The 22,635-nt window shown below is 43.3% G+C and overlaps 1 protein-coding gene across 1 annotated transcript; it reads right to left on the bottom strand.

Moving 5' to 3' along the window:
- Positions 1-304: 304 nt before the first annotated feature.
- Positions 305-18,519, bottom strand: LOC137868125 (cyclic nucleotide-gated channel alpha-3-like). The gene is made up of 11 exons (XM_068704669.1): positions 18,388-18,519; positions 17,704-17,755; positions 17,206-17,387; positions 16,166-16,326; positions 15,491-15,541; positions 5,047-5,205; positions 4,091-4,144; positions 3,308-3,469; positions 2,584-2,685; positions 2,395-2,501; positions 305-2,298 (listed from the first exon to the last, which is right to left on the bottom strand). The coding sequence occupies exons 1-11, from the start codon at positions 18,517-18,519 to the stop codon at positions 941-943; spliced, it is 2,520 nt and encodes an 839-aa protein (XP_068560770.1). The 3' UTR covers positions 305-940.
- Between the last annotated feature and the right edge of the window lie 4,116 nt (positions 18,520-22,635).

Consider the following 22,635-nt stretch of genomic DNA (forward strand, 5'->3'; position numbering starts at 1 on the left):
ATATGTATATGGTGTGTGTGGTGGATCAACACTGAAAACAGTCTCTTGGAACCCTGGTAGTCCTCACTGAATTTTGGAAGCTCCTGGAGATGTCATGATGTAACGTTTAGACCAACAGGGTCTGAAGACAAATAGGCAAACTGACCAGCCACACACTACTATGTGATCATATGACCAATGTTTCCCTGTACTAATATGCCCATAATGTTTACTTACATTGTCCTCTCTGTTGGTCTGTTCTGCCTTCATGGAAATAAACACAGACTGATTTGAAATCAGTTTATTTAAAATGGTTCTTGAAAAACAGACCCAGGAAACAGTACTTCTGGTCACAGTGTTGCTTTGAAAATCATGCTACAAATATCAAAAGGGAAATTGAAGAAGGATAGTATTCTTCAACCATGCTGGAGAAAATGCATTTCACTGAAGATCTAAGAAAAGTGACAGTAATGTTGCGGATTGCTTTAAGTACACATGTAGCATTGATTAATTGCTCACTCAAATGCATTGCTAGTGCTGGGCATCGTTCAGTTACTTCATGACAGATGCAAATACGACAAAACAATAGTTCTGAGACCAGAATGGTACCTTGCTTTTTGTTACTTTTTGTACGTTACACAAAAAGCTGTTATGGGACTTTGCTGAATATATAAGTCCCAAATAAAGTACATGATCAGAGAACACCTATTTAAAGGACATAAACAAGACTCTAAGAGAATCTGACCAAGTATTCTATACCCTATTGTGGTAGCAGAGAGTTTGTGGATATTCAGTCGGAACAGAATTCAGTTGGTATTTCTAAAGTATTGCGCTACCAGCCATCTGAATAGCTCTGTGTTAATGAGAAAGGTCAACTCTCTATTTGCTCATATAGTGTATAGGAGCCAGCCACTGTCCATTTGGTGTGAACAAAGAGTCCGTCAGTAGACCACGCCCAGTTCTACTCATTGTCTACTCTGAGGGTTTGAACCTCGTTTGACATGTTACTGAGCCGTTGTTTGAGTTTACGCTGAGAAGATTCATACTGGGCTGTCAACTTTCGAAATTTGGCCGTCATGACGTCCAAACTGGATTCGACCTGATTGACTTTATTCTCCAAGTCTTTGGCGTCGGTAGCAGCGACCAGTGATTCATCTATGAGATTATCTTTCATCAGGATGGCCTTTCCCTTTTCCTCCAGCATATTCTTAGCATCCGGGTACTCAATGAGAGCCTCCATCAGGTCGTCTTTGGACAGGGCAAACAGATCAGAGTAGCCCACACTTCGGATGTTGGCTGTCCTTCGGTTTCCTGCCTTACTGCCCTTGATACCGAGGATGCTGATTTCTCCGAAGTATGCCCCATCACTGAGGACCACAAACTGGGTAACCCCATCATCTGCTACTACAGCCAGCTTTCCTCCTTTGATGATATACATCTCCCTGCCAATGTCCCCCTTCTTACAGATGTAGTCGCCAGGACTGAACACTTGAGGCTGAAGTTTCAGGACCAACTCAACAAGCAAACCTGCTTCACAGTCTTGAAAGATGCGCACTTTTCTTAGTGTCTCCAGATGTACGTTGATGGCTATCTCAGCCTTGAGCTTGTCTGGCAGGTTCTTCAGCACCAGCTTCTCATCACAGGTTTTCTCTTCTGTCCACAGATAGTCAAACCACTTCACCACTCTTACCTCCAGATCTTTCGTGACCTTCCGAAATTGCATGTATTGCTTTATAGAGTCAATCTTAGCCTGGAACTCTACTCGTGCAGCATTCATGTTGGAAATCATGGCGCCAACATTGCCTACAATTGTAGCAAAGATTAGAACCCCAGTGAGGAAATCGACTACCACAAAGAAGTATTCAATATCTCGGACTGGGGGTGGTGTCTCACCAATAGTGGTCAGGGTGAGAGTGGACCAGTAAAAGCAGTAGATGTACTGCCTGGCCAGGCGAGCAAACTCTGGATTCTTTACACTGGGATATACCCAGGTGTCTGAGCCAAAGCCCAGCACCTTGGAGATGGCAAAGTAGAGGCAACCATTCCAGTGGATAATGATGATGATGTAAAGGACAAGATTAGCAATTCGGAAGATGTTGGGGAAATTTGTTCGAGTTTCCGTCCGGTCAAAGAACTCAAAGAGTCGGCCTAACCTAAAGAGACGGTTGAACCTCCACTCTGGGTTGTTGATTCCAATTTTGAGGAATACAATATCTGTGGGAATCAATGATATGATGTCGAATCTGAACTGCCGTGTCTTGAAGTACTTTTCTTTCAGGATCTTTTCATCCCTAACAAGAAGACCTTGCTCCAGAAAACCTGTTGACACATTAGAATCAGTAATATTATTAGCATGATCTTATAACCCAAGTTTCCTTTAATGTTCACACATTCAGCAGAGTTCCTGTCACTGACCTGTCCTGGCTCTCACAAAGGTGTCAATACAGTAGAGGGCATCTGAGGTGTAGTCCAAAGCCATCAGCAGCATTATATTTCCAGACTGCAGCTCATTAAAACAAGACCTACAGGGAAGCACAACCATGACAAAGACCTGGGAAACAACAGTCAGGTACAGAGGAAAGACACAATGTCATGAAGTCAGACCTGGCCACCAGGAAGATCAGGTTGTAGAACACTGGGATGGATATTGTGCACAGCCAGTAGTAGTACATATCTGTGGCAGGGTCCATGATCCACACCTCCTTTCTGAATGAGGAAAGGGATGTTTTAGTGAATACTCAGCAAAAAGAGTTACTGACAAAGGTTGTTGATATCGGTACCGAGGTTCTAGTATTGTATTGGTATCAATTTGTCCAGCCCTACTTGTACCGGAAAGTATTGTCTACACATGAGTCAGGACCAAGTTTAGACAAGGGTTACAATCAACTGTTTTTCCAAAGAGACTTTCACAGATTAGGACCTTTATTTTTACCTTAATCATATTAGGAACGTCGACTTTCAGTATTGTGTATTTAAAGATGTTAGGTCAAGTACAGCTGAGAGAATGACTTTCTATCGTTACTCCAGCTGGTGCTGTTACTGTCAGTGTTCCCACTGCGTATCATACTAACTCCATGTTTGAAACAGAATTGTTCTTGAAATAAAATAATATTGTTACAGCTGTTTCTAAAAGTATGACACTAAACATTACTCATGTCATGAGGACAAACGTTCAAATCATTTTACATTACAGTAGAGATTTTAAAGTTCCCAAAGATACCAAATCTGTCAGAATTATGAGCAAGTGTGTGTAAAACCACCAACAAGTTGTCCAAAAGTCCTGTTTGATGGAAAGTTGCAGCCGTAGAAACTAGTATGTGGTACTCACGGTTCTTCTTTTTTAACATCTTTTTTGTCGTCTTTCTTGTCGTCCTTTTTGTCGTCTTTCTTCTCATCCTTTTTGTCGTCTTTCTTGTCGTCTTTCTTCTCATCCTTTTTGTCGTCTTTCTTCTCATCCTTTTTGGGTTCCTCTGTCTTGCCATCTTTTTTGCTGTAAATGTCCAGAAACAGAGGCAGGTGACATACATATTTGGATCCTACCCCATTCAATAGCCTGAGAGAGCCTGGGGGGGGCGCTGTGACCCTACTGTCTACTGCAGGTGATGTCACCAGGAGCAGCACCAATAGTCTTAAACTGAGATCGGCTGTGTGGTCAGCAGGGGTCTGATGTGTGGGGGATGGGTTAGCCTGTAGTTTAATCAAAGCTTTGGACAGAAGAGAGACGACTCGTTCCTGTCGTCCCCTTTTGACCTGAACACTAGGAATCAGCAGCGGTTCACTGTGGGACAGACCCTTATAGACTAATGAAGAGCATGTATCCCCACTGAGAGGGACACAGTGAGGTGGACCCTGGTACCCAGGTGTTTACAGTCCTGCTCAGGTCATACCAGAGCAAAGAGTAGTAGAAGTGGTTTCCATATCTGATCAACCACTGGCATAACCTCATGTGTCATTGTTGGCCCACTCCTGGAAAGTCACAAATGAACACTTTGATGTCACAAGAAAGTCTGATTTCATGCCACTGAATTTGCTGTGATCTCTCTACGTAGTGTTTAAATGTGGTGGAGCAGAAGGAACACTGCCTCTATGTAAATGTGATACGTCATCTTACCCATCATTGTTGTTGCAGTTGTTCATGTTTTGAGCAGCCAGGGCCCAGCGACCACTGGAAGACAAAGAGTTACATGTATTTGTGACCCGGACATTTAGCAAGTCTAACATCAGCATGACGATCATCCAGCAACAACACAGCAGAGTCATAACACCACTGGACCTCTGGACCACTGGACCACCACACTGCTGCCCGCTGCTGCACTACACCTGGACTAACAAATGAAACAAGTTATGAACAGTCACATTCATAAAGATGTGGAAGATTATAGAAATAAATATATATTATATATAATAATATATTATTATATATAACAACTGACCTGTTGTTATATATAACAACAGGTCAGTCTATAGCGGGACCAACACACAAACCAGACCGACATTGACACGCCCACTTACACACACACACACAGACCCCTCCCCCCTCTCAGTTCTCTCTTCTCATTGGACGCTGGGACTGATGAGACGTGACTCTCAGAGTCGATCATCTCCTGCTCCCCTGCCCATTGAGGGAGGAGCTCCTCTGGTTTGAAGGCTTTGTTCCCTCTACATGACCTTACCCTTTGTTCTAGTCGATGCAGGTAAAGCTAAAACAATTACCAGTAGATGTACGGTGGAAAAGCAATACATTATGCAGATGATGGGAATCACTTTATCAGACTCAGGGTATTTAATAGAGTGCATTAATATGCTCTTCATCGACATCGCTTTGGACAGAGGAGTCGATGTTGATGTAGAGCAGTTTGTATCCATGTGAAACAATTGAACACAGCCCATGTTCAGCCATCAATACAATGAAGCTGTTATTCACTTACAGCTAAATCTGTTTGGTGAGCGCAGGAACAGGCTGGGTGTGAAACCTTATGTTTTGTGTGTGAGTATGGACTGAAAAACAAAAAGTCAGATCCTCCAGCAGTGAGCTCCTCCTAGACTGGATGGAGGTGTACAGCTCACCTGCTGCTGCTCCTCATGGTGTCCTCTGTCCGCTGGCTGCTGAGGCTGGACTCTGCAGGACCAGCACTGGTCCTCATGGTGTCCTCTGTCCGCTGGCTGCTGAGGCTGGACTCTGCAGGACCAACACTGGTCCTCCCAAAGTGCATCATGTGGGACAGCCTTGGAAAGACACACAGGAACACATGGTAGGAACATATGAGCATAGCACCATCTGTAGATCACTGTTGAACTAAAGGGACATTCAGTGGGTAGGCTGTGTCAAAGCTGCATGAACGGAGGCTTTCTCTGTGAACAAGCCGGTGCCTCTGAAGTGTCAGCACATAGAGTTAGGGAGACTCCTGGTGTCCCCGTCAGCAGGACAGTTAGATGAGCTCACAGCAGAGAGTTTGGGTCCGTGGTTGGATTATTAGGAGGAACAATAAGTAGACTCTCAGAAGGCTTTCTTTTGTCTCAAGTCATTTGTCTTATCTCTAGAGAGTGTTTTGAATTATGGGTTCCAAAAGAGAACACGTTGGCTGTTGAGGAATGGGAGTGTGATTCGGTGGTGTATAAGCTTCACTGGTGTCCATGTCAGCATGCTGTCAGGAGCCCTCAGGGTGTGAAGAGGCAGAGACTCAGGAGCTCTTCTATGAATTCTGCACATGACTCCTGGATCATTAGAGACTGAAAAGAGTCTCGTTAAATAGTCACGAAAGGGAAAACTTGCTCAGAAAACAAAACAAAACAAGTGTTTCTGCGGTTAAATGGAGCACCAGAGCAGCCAGGAGGTGGTGATAGGGACTCTGGGTAAACCGGGTCAACAGAAGGGACCATGTTTATCATCACAGCATCCAACAGAAGACCAGCAGTCTACAGCAGCTCCACACGTGTTTGCTCATGTCAGTCCTTAGTTGAGAGTAGCTGTACATGAAAGATGTAACTGAATAACTTTAAGCTACATGTATATATACTATATTACTATATTCTATATATATTCTACTATATTCTGAGCATCAGATTAATAATCTAAATTTGCTTTGTACATCATTTATTGCTCACTTCTACTTCCTCTCATGTCGTATTGAGTGGAGGTCAACCTATAAGACATTTAGGAATTCAACAGTCTCGTTTTTACTATTAAAAACTCATGTTATGAAATGTAATGATTTGATATGTTATGAAACAATGCAAACAATGTTCAGAGCTAAAACAAAGTCCATGCAGAATGTGAGAGTAGATATGACTCGAGATGTTTAGGGTTAAAGGAGATGAACAACATTAACTTTGGGCCAGAGTCAGTTGAGACTTGTAATACTCATACTTTACTTCATTAGGCGTACTCGGTAAGAAGCTTTAACAGCAGAACCCTCTTCAGGTTGCAGTGATAATGTGCAGAACTGGGTCATTAACTAGTGAAGTGTATGAAAAGGCTCACTATGTCAGTTCATATCTTACATGAGTCCTAGCTGTGTGTATTCATAGTGTGTGTGAGAGCTGACACATGTAGGCTGTTCAGGCTGTGTGCGTCCACAGAGGACTGCTGCTCTCACACTTCGGATCTGTCAGCGCCGTAAAGTTGATCTTCTAGTCTTTAGTCGTTGTCTTTGACAGACAGGTCCGGTTCACTTCACATTCACACCAGTGAAGAGGAAGAGCAGCAGACTGGACGCGGTGAAGCAGCTTCTGTTTGGGTTTAGTCCCATTAGCTCAGCATGGTAACTCAAATCCTCCTCTGACAGATTACATCCGCTAAAAGTAGATGTTCAACCCGCTGTGACTCGTTAAGCTCAGGACTTCTCTCTCTAGTCACACAGTAACATTATAAACAACCACTCTCTACTGTGTTTACCTGAATGTGAGGGATGAAGATGATGATGATGATGATGGTGAAGAAAAGTCAGGGTGAGCTCTGAATGAATCCCATGTTGTTCCTGGTTGCTTCTTCCTCCTTCACATCAACACTGAGGCTCAGAGACATAAATATGTCTCCTGACACAAGTCACAGGAGCACAGCTGCTTCTGTCTACACACTCTGCACGAGCTCAGAGGATGAAGGGAGAGGAGGAGGAGGAGGAGGAAGAAGAGGAGGAGGAGGAGGAGGAGGAGGAGGAGGAGGAAAGAATCATTTTCTCTGTCTTCATGACTTGACAGAAGGAAACTGATCTTCATGACACAGAACCGGAAGCTGTTCCAGACACTGGATATTGGATATCATACATGTTGCTCTTTGGTTTCTGAGCTTCTTTCATCTCAATCACATTCTAATATGAGTCGTAACCAGAAGGGACGTTCTCTTTGACACTGTGTTCTGGTGTCACTCCATGATATCCGTATCTGATGAAGAAGAAGAATCATGTCTTCTGTTACAGACATCAGTGAGCAGATAGCCACCTCTTTATTTATATCCCTTCCAGTCTGAGTGAATCCTCTTAGTGTGTGAGGCAGCAGACTGCAGCAGGACCGTCTAATCTCAGCAAACACAGAGTACACCACAGGTCACTGCTGCTCATCTCCTCTAGTGTGTGTGTGTGTAGAGCCCTGGAGTGTGCTTACATCACTGAACTCCTTCAGTGGTTGTCTACCAGTGTACATCTTATATAATATAATATAATATAATAATATAATAAAAGAATATAATATAATATAATAATATATAATATAATAATCTAATATAATATAATATAATAATATAATATAATAACATAATAATATAATAATATAATAAAATAATATAATATAATATAATAATCTATCTGGCTAATATAATAATATAACATAATAATATAATATAATAATATAATAATATAATAAAATAATAAAATAATCTAATATAATAATAATATAATAGTGGAGCTGCCATCATGTCGTAAGAAATATTTGTTCTATCTATTGTAGATATTAAAGAGTGTCACTTGGATGAAACACAATCAGAGATCAGTGAAATCTGTACAACTGAATCAACCTTGAATCCATTGCCACACATGTGCTCTATGACTACCAGAACATCTGTAGTGAACATAGATAGAAGTGTGTAGGTCACGTAACGGTTGAAGAAAAAGATCCATGATGAGCCTGCAGCTACAAAACGATGTGAAAAGATGAGCCCTAACCCGAGGACGGGGTTAAGATAAGTTAAGTTCAGATGATTCAACAGACGACTCTACCAACAAGATGCAGCAACGTGTCCCGAAAGCTCCACCTCCCTCTGCCCATCAGAGCCACATGTGAATGAGTCTGATGTTCCTTCACAAATACTTTAAGTCACATCACGAAATAATCTTTGACCTAAAGATCCAAATTACATTGAAAGTGAAACGCTCAGCGATCGCCACCTCCTTGTGTTCTGCTCTCATACATAGTGACAGTGTTTTTATGTTGCTCTGCACCTTGCTTCTATGGAATAAAATGACTGATCTGTTAGAGGTCTACATTTTCTCCGTGGTGTCATAACAAAGCTGAATGTCAACCTTAAAGGGACTTTGTGAAGGAGTTGGTGGCCTCTCGCTCACTGCTCCCTTTCCAAGAGGAAATGTGGATATGAAGGGCTCAAAAACACATTATTAGTTTATTTTACTGCTAATGAAAACATAGTTATAAATATAATATTCCATTTCTGCTAATAGATCCCTGGAAATGTATGTGAATTATTACCGGAGTATTTAATGCACCAACTGAACATGTTGCTTCATTATTCCAGAAAAGTTCTGAGAAAAGAGATTACCATTGTTGTTCCACGAGTTCAACCTGGAGAACGTCTCCCTTTTGGTCCAACCAATAAAGACACCGCTCACTATCAATACAATTCACAACGCTCTCCTTATTCTACCAAACACAGCGTACACAGGGACTGCACCCCACGGCAGAGCCAGATCAGCTGCTGTAAATGAGATTAGAGTTAATCTGTTGATACGCTTTAGTGAGCAGAGAAGAAGTGATGGATCACAATTCACACTGATGTTAACGGCGCTGCAAGTATCTTTAACTGACAGTGTACATTGGAAACTCTGGCCAGATTTAAGCTAGTCACTATGCAGGACCAAGAGAAATGCAAAATATCAGAAATGATCAAATGTATTCACTGTTGAAATGGTTCAAATATGCTCTATTGTTGTAAACCATGGGACATAGTTTCAGAATGCTTATTAGGTTTTGTATTATTATTACTACAGTATAATGCATACAATCTATTTTGAATTGGTAGCATTCGTTTTCAGTCATACTGTTCGGGTTCTTAGAGCAACTTAGCACCCTGTTTTAGCTTGAACACCCCCCCTTCACAAATTCAGAAATGCATTGGAACCCTGACACACAGCTCCGCTTCTGATTGCTGCATTGCTCTCACATGTCGGGGTGTAATGGTGGTAGTGGTCCCATGTTGTGTCTAAGATACGTCACAAAGAGGAGTAAAAATAACTACAGACTGGGACCAGCATCAATAAATAATGAAATGATTGGACATGCATCCTAAACAAAACATGGATTCAGTGCTAAGTTAGTCTTTGAACTACAATGAAAAGTACAAGTCAGACATTTGGTCACATTTGTGATGAATGCTGTGTCTGCAGGGATCAGATCTGTTGTAAGCTGGTCTCCAGGCTGCAGCGCTCACTTCATGACACTGGAGGTCATCCTTATATAATACTGGCCCCATGAGCATTCATAATTGCTGAGCTGCTGAGGATGCAGCTTGTTGTCTCCAGTGTCTCCCAGGCTGCACTGCTCACTAAATTGTTTCTTGGTTGTTCTAATAGAACAGCAAATCAAATAACGACTTGTGTAGCTGTACCATTCTTTCCTTTCATTCTTTAGAAAAAAGCCCTCTAGGGTACCCTTCCAGCAAAAAATGTGATGAAGGGCCTTCTATCGTGCTCTTACTGTGTAGAACATGTGATGAAGGGCCTTCTATCGTGCTCTTAACATGTAGAACACGTGATGAAGGGCCTTCTATCGTGCTCTTAACATGTAGAACACGTGATGAAGGGCCTTCTATCGTGCTCTTACTGTGTAGAACACGTGATGAAGGGCCTTCTATCGTGCTCTTAACATGTAGAACACGTGATGAAGGGCCTTCTATTGTGCTCTTACTGTGTAGAACATGTGATGAAGGGCCTTCTATCGTGCTCTTAACATGTAGAACACGTGATGAAGGGCCTTCTATTGTGCTCTTACTGTGTAGAACATGTGATGAAGGGCCTTCTATCGTGCTCTTAACATGTAGAACACGTGATGAAGGGCCTTCTATCGTGCTCTTACTGTGTAGAACATGTGATGAAGGGCCTTCTATCGTGCTCTTACTGTGTAGAACATGTGATGAAGGGCCTTCTATCGTGCTCTTACTGTGTAGAACACGTGATGAAGGGCCTTCTATCGTGCTCTTACTGTGTAGAACATGTGATGAAGGGCCTTCTATCGTGCTCTTAACATGTAGAACACGTGATGAAGGGCCTTCTATTGTGCTCTTACTGTGTAGAACATGTGATGAAGGGCCTTCTATCGTGCTCTTAACATGTAGAACACGTGATGAAGGGCCTTCTATCGTGCTCTTACTGTGTAGAACATGTGATGAAGGGCCTTCTATCGTGCTCTTACTGTGTAGAACATGTGATGAAGGGCCTTCTATCGTGCTCTTAACATGTAGAACACGTGATGAAGGGCCTTCTATCGTGCTCTTACTGTGTAGAACACGTGATGAAGGGCCTTCTATCGTGCTCTTACTGTGTAGAACATGTGATGAAGGGCCTTCTATCGTGCTCTTACTGTGTAGAACATGTGATGAAGGGCCTTCTATCGTGCTCTTAACATGTAGAACACGTGATGAAGGGCCTTCTATTGTGCTCTTACTGTGTAGAACATGTGATGAAGGGCCTTCTATCGTGCTCTTAACATGTAGAACACGTGATGAAGGGCCTTCTATCGTGCTCTTACTGTGTAGAACACGTGATGAAGGGCCTTCTATCGTGCTCTTACTGTGTAGAACACGTGATGAAGGGCCTTCTATCGTGCTCTTACTGTGTAGAACACGTGATGAAGGGCCTTCTATCGTGCTCTTACTGTGTAGAACACGTGATGAAGGGCCTTCTATCGTGCTCTTACTGTGTAGAACACGTGATGAAGGGCCTTCTATCGTGCTCTTACTGTGTAGAACATGTGATGAAGGGCCTTCTATCGTGCTCTTACTGTGTAGAACATGTGATGAAGGGCCTTCTATCGTGCTCTTACTGTGTAGAACATGTGATGAAGGGCCTTCTATCGTGCTCTTACTGTGTAGAACACGTGATGAAGGGCCTTCTATCGTGCTCTTAACATGTAGAACACGTGATGAAGGGCCTTCTATCGTGCTCTTACTGTGTAGAACACGTGATGAAGGGCCTTCTATCGTGCTCTTACTGTGTAGAACATGTGATGAAGGGCCTTCTATCGTGCTCTTACTGTGTAGAACATGTGATGAAGGGCCTTCTATCGTGCTCTTAACATGTAGAACACGTGATGAAGGGCCTTCTATTGTGCTCTTACTGTGTAGAACATGTGATGAAGGGCCTTCTATCGTGCTCTTAACATGTAGAACACGTGATGAAGGGCCTTCTATCGTGCTCTTACTGTGTAGAACACGTGATGAAGGGCCTTCTATCGTGCTCTTACTGTGTAGAACACGTGATGAAGGGCCTTCTATCGTGCTCTTACTGTGTAGAACACGTGATGAAGGGCCTTCTATCGTGCTCTTACTGTGTAGAACACGTGATGAAGGGCCTTCTATCGTGCTCTTACTGTGTAGAACACGTGATGAAGGGCCTTCTATTGTGCTCTTACTGTGTAGAACACGTGATGAAGGGCCTTCTATCGTGCTCTTACTGTGTAGAACACGTGATGAAGGGCCTTCTATCGTGCTCTTACTGTGTAGAACATGTGATGAAGGGCCTTCTATCGTGCTCTTACTGTGTAGAACATGTGATGAAGGGCCTTCTATCGTGCTCTTACTGTGTAGAACATGTGATGAAGGGCCCTCTAGGGCTCTGTTAATATCAGTAAATGAACCGGTGAAATCACTGTTGTCATTACTTCCCAGTGCTGCTAATGCGTTAACAAGCTGCTGCCTGAGCAAGCACTGATCCGACTCCCCAATTAAATTACAGCCTCAGTGGCAGCGATATGTGCCTCCCCACAGGACCATTGTGTCATGGTGGATCCAGCATCACCCACCTGTCCTTCTTCCTCTACCTCAGACACCTGCAGTGCCCCAGGTCAACTCAGTTCACCTCCACTCAAAGAGACAGTCCAGCCTCACAGAGACACAAACTAACAGTGCATTTGGTTGCTTGTCATCAGCTTGTAAATGTAAAAAAGCCAAGTGATCAGCAGGGCAATGCCCTCAAACAGCTGACAGGGTTGGAACACCATACAGTAGGTAAACAGGGACACGTTGTGACATGCTTTCTGTTCAGTAACATACTGTGTTCAGGTTGCTACCAAGAATAAAGAGTTCATGTCTGGCTTCCAGTAAAAGCCACAGCGGTCAGGATAACCCCTCTTCATTAAATCAACAGAGTTTCTTTACTATCAAGAGGGAAACACTATGTACTCTGAAGTCCAGAGTACAATAAAGAGCCTTTAATGTGACGTACTTGTCTGACAGCCATGTAATATTGAAGGCTCAGACTCAGAGTGCCTTGGAGTTTCTCCTTAGACTTAAAAGAGCATCATTAGTTAGGGTTGGTTCAGGTTTATAGTTAGGGCTGGTTCAGGTTTATAGTTAGTGCTGGTTCAGGTTTATAGTTAGGGCTGGTTCAGGTTTATAGTTAGTGCTGGTTCAGGTTTATAGTTAGGGCTGGTTCAGGTTTATAGTTAGCATTGGTTCAGGTTTATATTTAGTGCTGGTTCAGGTTTATAGTTAGGGCTGGTTCAGGTTTATAGTTAGGGTTGGCTCAGGTTTATAGTTAGTGCTGGTTCAGGTTTATAGTCAGTGCTGGTTCAGGTTTATAGTTAGGGCTGGTTCAGGTTTATAGTTAGGGTTGGTTCAGGTTTATAGTTAGCATTGGTTCAGGTTTATAGTTAGGGCTGGTTCAGGTTTATAGTTAGTGCTGGTTCAGGTTTATAGTTAGGGCTGGTTCAGGTTTATAGTTAGTGCTGGTTCAGGTTTATAGTTAGGGCTGGTTCAGGTTTATAGTTAGGGTTGGTTCAGGTTTATAGTTAGTGCTGGTTCAGGTTTTTAGTTAGTGCTGGTTCAGGTTTATAGTTAGAGCTATCTCAGGTTTATAGTTAGGACTGGTTCAGGTTTATAGTTAAGCTTGGTTCAGGTTTATAGTTAGGGCTGGTTCAGGTTTATCGTTAGTGCTGGTTCAGGTTTATAGTTAGAGCTATCTCAGGTTTATAGTTAGTGCTGGTTCAGGTTTATAGTTAGGGGTGGTTCAGGTTTATAGTTAGTGCTGGTTCAGGTTTATAGTTAGTGCTGGCTCAGGTTTGCCTTCGACCAGCCCCTATGCTGCTATAGACCTAGACTGCTGGAGGACTTCCTATGATACAGTGAGCTCTCCTCTCTCCTCTTCTCTCTCTCCTTCTCTATTTATCTGGACCGTGGTCATGCCTTCTGCCGGGACCCTTCCTGACTGTTACTATTATCATGATTGGTCATATTTCTATTACTATTACTGTTACTGCTTTTATTAACATTCTATTATATCCACTGCTGTTATTCTCAGTAGCAGTCATCTTTTATTTCATCTTTCTACTATTATTGACTCTTCTGCTGCTATTGCTCTGTCATCATATGTTTTTGTCCATCCTGAGATAGTGATCCTCCTCTGTTGCGCTCCCTGAGGGTTCTTCCTTCTTCTTTCCTATTAAACTTCTTTTTTAGGAGTTTTCTTTTCCGATGGAAGGGTCCAAGGACAGAGGATGTTGTATGCCACCCCCAACTTATATGTATGAGTAATGAGTCATGACCACCTGACACATACGAAGCAGCCACGTTATATTTACTGACTAAAAGTATTGCTTGACTCTCCATTAAACACATCTACTAAACCAAACACCCCAGCAGACATGACGCGTCACATCACACTAATGATTGACTTGTTGTTGTTTATGGGTTTGAAAATCCTTCCAGCTGGAGAGATTCTGTAGATCCTCTCTCAGCTACTGTACTGCAGGTTCATGTCATGTGATATGGCTGATGCAGCACTGTTGCCCTCTTGTGTTTGAGTATGTTCAGAAGTACTACAAATAAATATATATAAATATATTATATATAAATATAAGATAAGATAAGATAAGATGATCCTTTATTAGTCCCGCAGTGGAGAAATGTTCAGGATCTCAGCAGCATAGTGGACAGTGCACACAAGATACATAGTAAAAAAAACACAATGTATCAAAAAGTATCATAAATAAGTAATAAACAGTAAAGGATATTAACTAAGAAACTATGGTATATACAGAATACTGGTGGTATTGCATGGTGTATTTATATGTATATTGCATAGATTGATTTTGAGTGTTTTTGGTGTTGTGGTCTACTGAGCACAGCTGGTTGTGCAGCCTGACCTCTCCTTCACGGTCCGTGTATGTTTTGATGGTCTGTTTTACTGTTACCATGGTAATCTCGTTTTTCGTTTCAAACCAAAAACAGAAAACGGAAACGGGCCGTCGTATTTCCGTTTTTGGTGTCTGAATTCAAAAACGAAAAACCACAGAACCACAGAACCACAGTCAAATAAGGAGCCGAATTTAGTTTTTGCAAATCCTTTTTTTGTTTTTTTCCTTTAAAACGAGACGCAGAGCACAACAGCTAACCCGGAAAGAAGAATATTTCAAAATAAAAGTGAAATAAATAAATTAATAAATAAATCTGTGTGTTAGCGTCAGTAGTTGACTACATGCTGTTTAATATTCATGTATCCATGTACACAGCAAAAATCACCTTTTCCATTAATCGGTGCATTGTTTGATGTAATACAGTTCGTGATATAATTTATCAAAGTCATGTTTGTGTTCACAGAGTTGTTGCTGTTGGCTCTGATATTTGTGTGTCCATTGTATTGAGCTGTTGAGTTATTGAACGCAGAGAGTAGCCTGTAAGGACACGCACAGTAAGTGTTCACCTATACTACCACTAGGTGGCAGTGTTAGTGTATTTAAACCATAGATTTAGTCATATTTACCTGAGTCTTTGTTAATTATCTATGTTATTGATACAGAAGTATTCAATGCTGATTGTTTCATCTGATATTATTATGATCTTATTATTATTATTTGATGTTTTTGGTTCATTTGCATTAGTTGTATACATCATGTATTTACTCGTTATATTTGTGTCATTTAAGAACTCAACATTCCTACATGGAAGAGTGAGCGTGTGTTCATGATCATGAGGCAATAAATAATGAGAATTGAAAAATAAAGAGCCGTTTGGTTCATTCTTTTTAAACATTAAGCCTAGTTTATCTTCCTCATTGATTTAACTGTCACAGACCAGTTAATGATGGTCTGCACCCTGATGGTCTGCACCCTGATGGTCTGCACCCTGATGGTGCAGACCATCAGGGTGAATCGTGTTACACGTCACAAAGACTAGTGTTGAGGAATCCACCCAAACAGATCTGTCTCTTCTTCTAGTTCAACAATAGATTAATCGCCCTATTAAGTAGAAGATTACACAAATACTTGAGACAGTAAAGCTGTGTACTCTGTGTACTGCAGATGAACTTTGATGCTGTCACACCTCTACCTCCAGAGACCCGAAGAAGAGCAGCAGCGCTCTGGTTCAGGCGTCTGGCTGACACTTACACTTATTTGGGTTTTTACGCCTAACTGACAAATATGAAGCAGGACTCTTGTGATCTACAGCCATAAAGGAAGTGCTATCTTAGTGTGATTGTCTTTTTATGAATATGTTTTATCCTCATTTAACTTTCTTTCTCTTTGATGAGTTATGATTTCTGTCCTTATATTGAGCTAAGAGTGTTTACAGTATGCAGGTATATTCTTTACATGTAATCTCATATGTTCAGTGTTTCTATCATTTATCATTATGTCATCATGTGTACTTCTATGTTACTGAAAGAATTCATTCATGTATTTTCTTCTAATGAGTGTGATCAGTCCAGTTTATTGTTCAAGTCAGCACCCAGGTACTATAAGGTCTCACCAGCTCCATGTCCGTTCCCTGGATGTTCCCTGGGACCGGAGCAGAGTGAAGTCCACCACCAGCTCCTTGGTTTTACCAGAGTTGGTCTGGAGGCGGTTCTTCTGGCACCATCCTATGAAGGCCTGGTTCAGTTCTCTGTGTTCCCTGTCGTCACACTTTTGCTTTAGGCAGTTAGGAGAGTTGTGTGTGAAGTCTGAGGTGTAGATTATATATAATATATACACATATATATATATACACACAGTATTTAGTATGTCTCAGGGATGAGCTGGGGTGGACAATGTCAAATATTATATTTCATTTTCATCAGGGAAGACCGAACAATGAATAAGTTGTTTTTTAAAAAGTCGTATATTAAATTGAATACATTTTTGTATCACAGAGATATGAACGTGTTTTCACTAAAGGTTCAATAACGTGATATAAATACAGTTTCTGTTTGTTGAAAAGCATTAATCCTGGTGAAGGGTTTGAGGTCCCTCACATATCTACAGTACTCAGCCCTAAACAACCACAGCAAGGAAACAACAGGTATGTGTAGCGCCCTCTTGTGTCCACACGTGAGACATGAAGCATATCTAGTTCTCCGTCCCCACCATGGAGCCATGCAGCAGCGTCTTTTTCTGTCTACTGGTCAGTCTGCCCGTCTGAGAAGCATCTCGGTGCCGGAAGACAACCTGCACCACTCGCTGTCCCTTAGGTGGAGATGTCTACCAGCAGACGTCCTCAGCTGTGGCCTCGCTTCCCAAGGCCACAGTAACTACACCACGACCAGGCACGATCCAAGTCACTCCCTCACATCTTCACCAACAACAATCATCCTTTAAAATGTGCATCACTGACCATAAGCAATGTCAACCACCTCCCACCCATCTCTGGTAATCAGTGGTGATGTCCCAGCACAACCTGCGTTTACAGCCCTCCCAGGGCGGAGAAGGCCAAGCTGACTGCACACTATGTCAGTGAACACACAGATGGCCATGCATCGTCATGGGCACAGCGCAGCATGGGAGAGTGTCACGTCAGTGTGTGAGCCGGACCGCTGACAGGAACTCAAGGAGCAGGAGTCTGCCAGACCGGCAACACAGTCTGGGCCAGATGAAAGGAGCACATCTGGAGAACGACCAGCCGGGCAGAGCGCTGCTGGAGAATGACGACCACTCTGGAGGCCGGTCAACAAGGCTCGGTTGGCACCAGAAGGTTCGGTCCAGCAGGGGGCGGGCTGTGAGTACACAAGACACTAATCAGACAACAAGACACAGGGCAGGCTGCTGACTGGTGGAAGAAACAAAAGGGAACAGACAGGAAGTCAAACACACACAGGAAACAAGAGGCAGGGAACTTCAAAATAAAACAGGAAACAAGCCAAGAACATGACCTAAATAACTACAACTTGTGATTCAAATTGTCGTCCTGCCATGGTTTGGGATTATTTCTGCTTTGCGTCACGCCTCTTTCATCCTTATGGGTGCCAAAAAAACTTCATCATCATGTGCATAACATGAAGACAGGAAGAACGCTATCAGAGCTCAGGTGACCTGAGACCTCCTCCTCCGTCGGGCCTTCTCCTGCCAGCCAACCACACCACACCTGAGCGTCACATGATGTAGTGTGATCAAGAGAGAACCGTGGGATGGTCGACCGTGCGTGAATGACGTCGGGGTCACACTACTCCCTCCATCTCATCACATCATGGAGGATGAGTGTGGCCCTGCTGACAGTACACATATCATATGGTGGCCCAGAGGGTCAAAACACAAGAACATTTGAGAAAAACACAACACCATGCTGAGACTCAAATCGTCATGGTGAGCATGTATTGAATAAGGATTCAGTCTGCGACACACAGGCGTACTTATTTTAAAAGTCCTGCAGAAAGGATGCCTTGTGGCACGAGGCCATTCTGTCAACTGTTGTTGAGTCATCTGACATGTTTGACCTATATTCATTTTCATAATTTAAATGTACACTTCCTTCCATGCTTTTCATTAATATTACTGTATTACTGCCTTTGAGTTATACAAATACAATGAATTATTATATTTAGCATTACTGTATTGTTAATGATTAATGACTAAGGTATCTGAAGTGTTCTGGTTTCTGTTTAGTGTAGAGAGTGAAGGAGGCGGGATGCTTTGGTTGAAATGCACTCTGGAAGCCTCTGGCTGTCTGTCGTCTGACGATGGTTTTCATTGGTTTGAATCCGATCACACGCATCGTACTCCAACTCCAACTTCAGTCTCGCTGCTGAAGTTGCTCATCAGATCGTAAACATGATCTTCAGGGTGGAGCGGGTCGTCCACCGATCCAGCGATCGGTGGTTCGGACCTCGGCTCCTCCGGGCTGTCAAACATCTTTCCTTGGGCAGGACGCTTAGCTGCTCCTGAAGGACAGGGTGTCCAGGAGGTCCAGTTTGGGGCTCTTTGTGAATGGTGTGGTTCTGTTGGTTGGGTTCTCTGTCAGGAAACGGTGTTAGGAGTGAGTCGGGGGGGAGTTCAAGTACCTTGGGGTCTTGTTCATGAGTGACGGAGCTCGGAGTTGAACTGCTACTCCTTCACATTAAAGGGGCACGCTGAGGTGGTTCTGATATCTGATCAGAAAGCCTCCAGGACGCCTCCCTTCAGAGGTGTAGACCCAGAGCATGAGACAGGGACTATAAATGTCATCTGGACTGGGAAGGTCTCGGGGTTCATCAGGATGAGCAGCGTTACTGCCCCAGAGGAGCTGACAGAGAAGGGACGGCTGCTGGAGGCTGACATGAACACAGTATTACTGCAGGGACTGCTGCCCATCGTTCATCTGATCTCATGACAGCAGAGACACATGTTCGCTGTGGATAATCAGAGTGTGTGACACAATGTTCTCCACACATACACAACATGTTATTTTAGTGTGGTGCCTCCAGAGAACACAGGTGCTCTTTGAAATGAGAGGATGAATCATCCACAACCGCAGACTGAGCCAGCAGTCACCAGCAGGTCACCAGCAGGTCAGAGGTGGTTCTGGTGGGATCAAGTTGTTCTTCATGTTAACTGTTTCACACTGTGCAGTGGAGACACTGTGGCCTGACTACTGCTACTACTATTCACTGTTATCTGAAGCTCAGTGGTGCTATGAGCTTTTTGCCGAGCTCCAGTGATGTTATCTTGTTTTCCAGAAACCGGTTCTCTGCCCGCTCTCATCAGCCACGCCCTCCACGCCCTCCACGCCCTCCACCGCTCTCATCAGCCACGCCCTCCACGCCCTCCACCGCTCTCATCAGCCACGCCCTCCACGCCCTCCACCGCTCTCATCAGCCACGCCCTCCACGCCCTCCACCGCTCTCATCAGCCACGCCCTCCACGCCCTCCACCGCTCTCATCAGCCACGCCCTCCACGCCCTCCACCGCTCTCATCAGCCACGCCCTCCACGCCCTCCACCGCTCTCATCAGCCACGCCCTCCACGCCCTCCACCGCTCTCATCAGCCACGCCCTCCACGCCCTCCACTGCTCTCATCAGCCACGCCCTCCACGCCCTCCACCGCTCTCATCAGCCACGCCCTCCACGCCCTCCACTGCTCTCATCAGCCACGCCCTCCACGCCCTCCACCGCTCTCATCAGCCACGCCCTCCACGCCCTCCACCGCTCTCATCAGCCACGCCCTCCACGCCCTCCACCACTCTCATCAGCCACGCCCTCCACGCCCTCCACGCCCTCATCAGCCACGCCCTCCACGTTCTCTACCATCTTCCCTTCAGCTTCGCTCCATGCCACTCCCCACATCTCTCCTCAGTACCTCTTCTTCCCCCTTCTGCAATACATTCCCTCAATCATTTTACAGGAGTGTGTGAGTCAATCAACCGCACAATTCTGACTACGTACTCAGCTTCCTCCAGAGAGTCAGCTGCTTCTCTTGGTTCATAAACTAGAGAGCAAACAACGTTAATTTCCATCTATCGATCATTGATGTGTGTTTTAGGATCTCATGGGGGGTGCAGCCTATCACATAACCCATAATTTACAACTTTCCCCAATTCAACTAATGCACTTGGAGCACACACACACACACACACACACACACACACACACACACACACACACACACACACACACTCACACACACAGACAGAATGAAAGAAGATAACACTGGCTGCAACAGGGGTGTAACGCTCACATGCCCAGTTGTGATGCTATCGTCATAACCACCAGGTAGAGTCCTCCAAACCTCTTCTTCTGTGGTGGTGTCTCCAGGACCACATGCTGCCATGGTGACACTCACAAGGTGGAAACAGTACAGTGTTGCTGTGGTAACCAGCTGCCTCGACCCGCTTGCTGCGAGGCCACAGTGCTGCCGTTACTGTGATCCTGCTTCAGTGACAATGTGCTGGTCTCACAGAGAACAGTGGTGTTCCCCATATGAATGGATGCTTTCACATTTATTCAACATTTCATGAGGAACATCAACCTCACCCCACTGTTCACTGTTTGAGCGACACTCCACACACTTTATGTCTTCATTCTCGGATTATTTTGATTTGATCGGTAAAACTAGCTGGGAACTCGAGCTTAGTTTAGTCTGTTTTGTCTTCAATAAAACAGTCGAGTGTAATGGACTGCTTCTTGAGCTACGGCCTAATCTGAATGTGGAAGTTCGTTGGAAGTGCCAGTGAAGACCAAGAGACTGATCTGTGAGTAAAAACTCTGGACGTTGAGTTTAGATTTAGATTTACAGTTATCCTGCAAACAAACAGACTCAATGAAATAAGAGACACAAGGAGGGAATAGAGAGAACCTGGTTCACTGTTGGCCCTCATTGCTCCTGAGACCGGAGACTTGCTCTCTGGTGGGTCTGAAACAACATCCCTCTGTTAGCGGCTACAAAGCCGGGACCTCCTGTAGTTACAGAGCCATGTGTCTGCACACTGAGAGATGAATGAGTGAGCGGTAACACTCTGCTCCTCCTTCCGAGGTCCAATCAGACACAGTTATACCACCGCTGCTGGAGGAGTCTCCACTTGAGCAGAGTCACAGATGAGTCCCAGCTCAGTGCTCAACTTTTGTTCCTTCTTCAAGTAGCTGTAGAGACACACACACCATTATTAACATGTACATCAGTGGTTATGAGGACACATGAGCACAGGGCTGATCCCGACTGTCTCTACTGGGATGGACCAAGAGGGGCGTGAGCCTCAGAGTCCTCACACAACTTCAAACCACCATCTTTGACCATTGTTCCTTTTCCATTGTGAAAAACAGACTGTGAAGCATTGTGCATAGAAGTGTCTACATGCATAACAGTAGTTATTTTATATTTAATGGTTTAGAAAAAAGGTTTTGTCTCCAGTTCATTAGAATCTCCAGTGGAACACACAGTACTGTGTGTGTATATATATATATATATATATATATATATATATATATATATATATATATATATATATATATATATATATATATATATATATAGTCTGCAGCAGGGCAGTGACTACTGTATATATATATGTATATATATATATATATATAGTAGTCACTGCCCTGCTGCAGACTATATATATATATATATATATATATATATATATATATATGTATACTTATATATATACATATATATAAATATATATATATATACACATATATATATGTGTGTATATATATATATATATATATATATATATATATATATATATACATATATATATACATATATATATAAGTACTGTTTAGCATTGTAGGCCAAACCTTTGAAAAGATTATTTCAAAATTGGCTAATGGTCTCACAAGTTAACCTGCATTTTTACTAAGACCATTGAGGCTGAATTCGTTTTTAACCTTCCTAGATGACACATCCACTGAAACATAAGCCTCCTCTTTGGAAATGACCCAACAAACTCACAATCAGTATAATGTCTCTGTATTAAAGGAGTCATTCAAATCATTCTCATCTAGTAATCAGCTGTGTTAAATGCTAAACGTTGAATATGAGTGTAATAGAGCTCGGCTACATGAGGCAACAAAGGTTGAGGAACCACAGCAGCGCTTCATCACAGCTCTGAGTGTATTTGCTACACAATTATTGTCTTGATTAATACAAAAATCTGTGCAATTTCATTGTGAACTACAGGATAGACTCCCCTGTCTCACTTCAGTACAACCTGTGACGAGAGGTTGTGAGTGAGAGACGTCCTATCACTGTAACAGAACCACCGGTCCAGTTTAAATTCAGGTTCAGTGAAGATAGGCTCCAGTGACCCTGACCACTGACACAATACCATAGAAACACACAGATAATTTTCATATTGAGCATATTCAGAGAAATGCCTCATTGTTCAGTATATGACCTGACATTACGGTCATTTAGCAGACGCTTTTATCCAAAGCGACTTACAATTCAGTATCTATCTACACACCGTAGACGCAGCTACAGGAGACATTTTGGGGTTAAGTGTCTTGCTCAAGGACACATTGACATGAGACTAGTGGAGCAGGAGC

This window comes from Cebidichthys violaceus, unplaced genomic scaffold (assembly GCF_023349555.1).
Source record: "Cebidichthys violaceus isolate CVI_PGR_0920_01 unplaced genomic scaffold, fCebVio1.0.p SCAF_98, whole genome shotgun sequence".
Taxonomy (NCBI): domain Eukaryota; kingdom Metazoa; phylum Chordata; class Actinopteri; order Perciformes; family Stichaeidae; genus Cebidichthys; species Cebidichthys violaceus.